Source organism: Musca domestica, unplaced genomic scaffold (assembly GCF_030504385.1).
Source record: "Musca domestica strain aabys unplaced genomic scaffold, Musca_domestica.polishedcontigs.V.1.1 25, whole genome shotgun sequence".
Taxonomy (NCBI): domain Eukaryota; kingdom Metazoa; phylum Arthropoda; class Insecta; order Diptera; family Muscidae; genus Musca; species Musca domestica.
The window spans coordinates 11,136,576-11,142,830 of NW_026712277.1; the positions used below are offsets into that span (position 1 = coordinate 11,136,576).

Here is a 6,255-nt window from a genome sequence, read left to right on the forward strand (position 1 = left end):
ATATTATCAATCGATTTTTTCCATTTCATTGTGTTTTCCTATTTCACATAAACTACAAAATTCACACTCTTCCTGTGCTTTAAAAATTAGCATGTTTGCCTCTGTCTGTGTATGTATCTGCCATGTGCCAATATGTTGATTGATTTCTATAAATTTAAATCGAAATCATTTCATCTGGAACATTTCAATTATTTGGTCAGTTTGTAATTTTTGCCAAACAGTTTAAAATGGCCGTTAGGCGTATTACAAAAGGAAACTTCGCTTGGAACAGTTTTTTTTTCTGTCCGACTTCATAAACCATTTGGTGCCGAGCTTTTCGTCAGCGTCAGGTTCTCTCGATCCCAATTGTCTAGATTTTGACGTCAATCAAAGTTCTTTTTCCTTCTGTGCCCTGAGTACAATTAAATTTTCACAACTAGTTCCGGGTTTGCTATTTTACAGCCCATCAACAACAACAACAAATTCGAGCAAACTAAAAAGAAAGGAAAGTGAGTATTTCCGCTCAAATTTGTTTTCATTCATTTTTGATCAGCTATTTACAAAATATTTACAATCAACTATGTTAATGTACAACAGTATTCCAGAACATGTCGGGTGGTCAAGAGCGACTTGTTTACACCCTATTAAAACGTTTGAATTGGGAAAAAATTGTTAAATCAAAATACGAATATTTTCAGCTATCAGGGTGAGATGAAAAAACTGCAACCAACTTCAGACTGCTGTCATTTCTAAGCCACTCGTCCGACAGCTGTTAAAATAATTCCAGCGACATCTCATTATATTGTTAACAAGGTGAAGGTGTGGGTCGCCATAACAGCCGATGGTCGCTCTCCGCTCGTATTAATCGACCGCGTCAGAATAAATGCCGAATATTATCGCGAAAATATTCTGAAGCCTTGGGCACGCAAATATTTTGGCCTCAGACCTTGGATATTCCAACAGGACTCAGTCAGCGCACAATGCCACCAAAATCTCCGGATACCAATCCGTTGGACTATTGTGTCTGGAGTATTTTGGAAAGCAAGGTAGGCATTTAAAATACCAAAGTTTCGATCACCTCAAGCCAGCGCTTCGCCGGGGGTAGGCCAAAATACCGCAGAGCAACATTCGAGCAGCGTGTGAAGGTTTCAAAATTTAGATATAGCTCCCATATATATCTTCGTTCGATTTGCCTTTTATTGTACACCACATACATAACCAAGTTGAGTCTAGAAACAAGATAATCAAATTTGGTGGAAATCGGTTCAGATATAGCAATGGCTCCCGCATACATACCGAATTTGACCTTTCTTTACTGGGTTTTGGTAAAAATAGGGGAAATGTTGGTTTCTTTCAGATCTATACTTATATTTTGTTGTCTGTTAATAATTCTTATAAAAATATGCCCAGTTAATTGACCTTCCTCTGTCTGTTACAAATTGATGTACCCATATCATACTTTACACCAATTAATTTAGGGTGCAAAAAAATATAGGGTGCAAAACACCGGTGAGCGAGCATTGAGCAAAAACATTTGTTAAATTCTCATTGTCCTGACTGAAGTTTGTTAAATGATTTAATTGAGTTATTAAAAATTTTCAATTGTTTGTGTTTTTGTTGCTTTTGATTGTTGTTTTTCTTTGAGTACAAGTTAAATGGCCAATGGAATTCAAGCCCAAAAAATTCCTAATGGAATTTGTCCCACATATAAAAAGGATACTTTAGTTTCGGCTTGATGTATAAACACACAGGTGATTGTCCTGTTAAGACCAAACATTACTGACCAATGGAATTTCATCGACCCTTGCTGCCAAATGGAGAAATTGCTCCGCTGTCATGGGAAATACGGTTATTCTTTGTCAATGTTAGTTGGCCTATGAAGGCGAATGCCAAGCTATTTACAAGGATCTACGATAAGGCCACCCTGGTGCTGGGCTTTTTGTTTTTCTGCTACCAAAATGAGGCCGAGATGCACTATGTGGTCAATAACATCAACGACATTGGTCTGGCCTTGGAAGGTATGGCTACGTACTTGATACTGGTCGAGACTCATTTGAGAATTTACAACAAGGGTCTGTACAAGAGCAGTTTCCGGGAGTTCCTCAATGAGTTTTATGCCAAAATTTACATGGAAAAGTAAGTTTCGCAAAGGGAAGCTAATTCTTGTTATTATTTATATTTAATGTTCCTCTTTTAAGGTCCTACAACATAGAAACCTATTTGGATATCCAACGAAAGCTGTTGCCAACAAAAATGTGCTCCTATGCCTATATGCTGACACTTGTTACGTATTTTTTGGTACCAGTTTTGGGCTTCTTTAGCAATGCCCATTTGGTGCCCTTCAAGACCATATTCCATTACGACCTTGACATTTGGTATTTCTATTTGCCAACTCTATGCCTCACCCTGTGGATTGGAGTGGCCGTTGTCTCACAACTGGCAGCTGAATCGAATCTATTGGCCACCATTATTTTACACTTGAATGCCCGTTATTTGCATCTGCAATCGGATCTCAAGGAATTGCAAACCAGACTGGCATCGGACATGAAACTCAGCACGGACAAGGTGTTGGGTGAATATCGCCGGCAGTTCATTGAAATCGTCAAACGAAACGTGGAGTACAATGACTTTGCTCAAAAGTTCCAGAATCAGTACTCGTTTTGCATATTTGTCATGATGGCGTTCAGTGCGGTGTTGTTGTGCGTTTTGGCATTCAAAGCAGCGACGGTAAGGTTTGATTTTGGGGAAATTTCCCGGAGTTTTAATGCTAAGTTCCCAAGTAAGATAAACTTTTTTCAGATCTAGGATAAATTTGAACATTTTTTGGCGTATGTAGAAGGGTGGGGGACTTGTCCCCTCATTTAAGGTTACTTAGCGTTTAAAATTGTTCGAAACCCCTTTAAACGCGTCTTCTTTTTTTCGCTCTAGTTTCATAATCTACTGCATTTTTTGTGTTTATTGAAAAATTGAATTCTGTCGTACAATGTAATTTAAACTCCCTGAGACATTTTTATTACTTCAAGGATTAATGAGTCATTATTTAAACAGATAGTGCAAAGGTCCACGTAGTTATTTATCCCATTATCCTTACACCTGTAGATACGTGAATATTTCTGTTTGTCTTCTATTTTTCATGTTTTACGTTTTTCATTTAACACACAGCTGGGCATGACTACCAAGAATATTACCTTCATTACCTGGATAATAGGTAAAATTGTGGAATTGTTGGTATTCGGCACCTTGGGCTCACAGCTTATCGAAACGGTAATTAGTTGTATAGTTTTAATGAAAACAAAAAAATGAAAAAGAAAATCTTTTCCATCCTCCCTCCCACAGACCGACAAGATGAGCTCCTGCTATTACATGGCCAATTGGGAGGACATCATTTTGAAATCACCAAAAACCACCGACAACATTGAACTAATGAAACTGATAATTCTCTCGATTGAATTGAATCAGAAACCTTTTTCATTAACTGGTTACAATTATTTCAGTGTTAGTTTGGCCACTGTGGTGACGGTAAGTAGTGTGTGGTGGGTGTGTGTTCGTTAAGAAATCTTAAAAAAAATCGTTGCCACAGATACTACAAGGAGCTGGCTCATATTTTACCTTTTTATATGCTTTTCGATAAAATCGTAAAGAGAAGATGCAGAGAATGGCGCAAGTGAATGGCAGAGAATGGTGACCACAAATTTATTGTCCAGATTAGGGGCTTAAGATTATTTTCTAATATTTATATGATTTTTTTTTCGAAATGAAATTTATAAAGAAAATGAGAAAATAAAATTGAATATTATACTCGAAATTAAATGTTAGATTTTTATACCCTTCCCCTTGAAGAGGAGGGTATATTAAAGCTGTCATTCCTTTTGTAACACCTCCAAATATTCGTTAGAGAACCTATAAAGTATATATATTCATGATCAGCATAAATTCTAAATCGATAAGGACTTAACGATGTCCTCCTGTCCGTCGTCTGGTTTAAGCCACATTTTTCCACGGAATTGTCTAAAAATTGTTATTTTTTGTTGTTCATGTTGAGGTATTAGAAATTTGGCTTGGCCGAACTTAATGTTTTTATATTTGTTTTAACTAAAATATAGGAACTGTTTATACATCTCGAAAGAAAAGGATTGCGAAGGGAAAACACCAAATCTATTTGGATTTTTGAAAATTTTGAGTTTTCCAATTTGCATAAAAATCAAAAACTTAAAAAAGACACATTGACTTGGTGTTGTTTTTTTGCATTAAATTTTGCTTTTAACTTAGTGTAGTAAAAACAATGTAGCAATATCTGTGTACACTGGGGCGTATAACCACCGACATCACATATACGCCATGTTGACTTTAAACCATTTCACTGTTATTTTTTTATATTTGAAAAAAAAAACACAAACTTTACGGGCTTTAGCAGTTAATAAAATTTAGAAATTTAGAAACTTTAGACCTTTCTTTTGTCCGCACAACAACCTTTTCACAATTTTAGGCTGCTTTCAGTCAATAACAACTTTGTAGGCCCCTAACTCATTTTATGTTCCTTGACATTTAACATGTAAAACGTTTTATTCTAATGCTGTTCATTGCCTTTTGTAGTTTATCAAGAGCTAGAAACATTTCATGATAACCCTTTTCAATCAAAGCCTGTTAGCTGGCAAAGAGTAAACAGAAAAAAACAACAACTTTCCAATCCGTCATCAACCGAATATCCTTTTCGGGCAATCTCTTGTCAATAGCCTTAAAAATCATGCAACGTCACTGGCAAACTACAAATTGTGATTTTTTTTTTGCTCGGGCGTAATTGGCTGCTTTTGAGGCCTTAATTTATATTCGCTGTGCGTAGATCATGTTATCAACTTATTTATGGCCACAAAATGTACTTGTTACGGCGACGAAAATTTTCCTTTTTTTTCGGTTAAATATGACGGGTTGGCTGGCTAACGGGCTGAATGGTTGTGAAGCATTGTTGCGGCCTTCCCTTTTGGGCTAGCTGTTCGAAACGAGATTATTATGGAAGTTGAGCTGAGTTGAATATCTGTTCATCCATCCATAAACATTTCGGCTATTTAAAGTTTATCCACTTTCGATTAGTTGTGGTTGTTATGTTACCAACTCTAAACATCATTTGCAGACACAAAAGAGCTTTACACACTCACGCATACACACAAGCACATATTGAAAATTGTTTTTATTCCGTGTGACACAACACAGTATAGCCGATGCTGATGTTGCTCCATTTTTTCGCTCCCCTATGATGTGTTGTGGTTAAAAGCAGCATAAATGAGATTCCCTTGAAATACTTGTAAGTGATATCCCCAAGATTGCTGAAGTGTTAGAGCTTCATTTGTTGGGTATACAATAAGAGTATTTGTAAGGTGCTGAATCAGCAAAAGATTATGTGTTGTGGATTTTTTTTGGCCGATATGACTTTCAAGATATTAACCTAACCATTCAAGGAAAATAAACATTTTTTTGTTCTTTTTTTGCAAAGATGAAACTATGTATCCATCATAGTTTAATATTTGCCCTTTGGAAAAGGAAAATTGTATAACAAATTAGTTGTATTGCTATTTACGGGTTACGAAAGCTCTCCAGTCCAAAAGCTTGATTGTGTTTTTAAGCATATTTTTTTAAAAATTAGGACTAAAAACTCTTTCGGTGTTTCGTCAATCAAAGCAATTCTCGTATTGTTATCAGTAATATTGCCGAAGACACTATACACCTAAAATTCATGGCATCTGAAGGATTTTACTTTCTTTATCTACTGGATTTTTCCTGTAATTATTTGTTTTTATCTGAAAATAACACATTTTTTATATATTTATGTGAAACATATGAAGAGAGAACAAGTAAAAAAGCAGTAAGCTCTGCCGGGCCGAGCTTTGAATACCCTTCACCATTTGGAACTAATTTTAAAATTAAATAAAAAAATAATAAAATCCGTTAAAAATTCTCTTAAAATCTTAAAAATACCGAATACAGCCGTTATAATAACGTTACGAAGACGTGGACCTGCATAGGCTTCTTTTGTCATAAGCCATTACAATATTCTAATACGAAACTTGAAAAAAATATAGGGAGGTACCGTTCTATCGGGGATATACGAAGACCTGGACCTGCATCGACAATTTTCTGTCACAGGCTGTAGTACCTATTAAGAACTTCAAATACGAAATTTCAAACAATTTCGGTGAATATTGTCTCTAGAATCGTCAAAATATCGAATATTGGGGATATTGTTGCATGTGGGCTATACGATATCGTGGATCTATATAGACA

At 35.8% G+C, this 6,255-nt stretch overlaps 1 protein-coding gene across 1 annotated transcript; it reads left to right on the forward strand.

Annotated features, from left to right (window-relative positions):
• Nucleotides 1-1,698: 1,698 nt before the first annotated feature.
• On the forward strand, nucleotides 1,699-3,782 carry LOC131802900 (odorant receptor 74a-like). The gene is made up of 5 exons (XM_059123658.1): nucleotides 1,699-2,115; nucleotides 2,178-2,706; nucleotides 3,142-3,243; nucleotides 3,316-3,498; nucleotides 3,560-3,782. Exons 1-5 carry the CDS (start codon nucleotides 1,766-1,768, stop codon nucleotides 3,608-3,610), a joined length of 1,215 nt encoding a protein of 404 aa, XP_058979641.1. The 5' UTR covers nucleotides 1,699-1,765; the 3' UTR covers nucleotides 3,611-3,782.
• Nucleotides 3,783-6,255: the final 2,473 nt, after the last annotated feature.

What these genes read in the sequence shown, in the direction of transcription:
- LOC131802900 (XM_059123658.1), top strand. Translation starts at nt 1,766, where the DNA reads ATGGAATTTCATCGACCCTTGCTGCCAAATGGAGAAATTGCTCCGCTG. An exon ending in TGGCATTCAAAGCAGCGACG is followed by an intron (nt 2,707 to 3,141) that starts GTAAGGTTTGAT and finishes TTTAACACACAG; the next exon opens with CTGGGCATGACTACCAAGAA. An exon ending in GCTCACAGCTTATCGAAACG is followed by an intron (nt 3,244 to 3,315) that starts GTAATTAGTTGT and finishes TCCCTCCCACAG; the next exon opens with ACCGACAAGATGAGCTCCTG.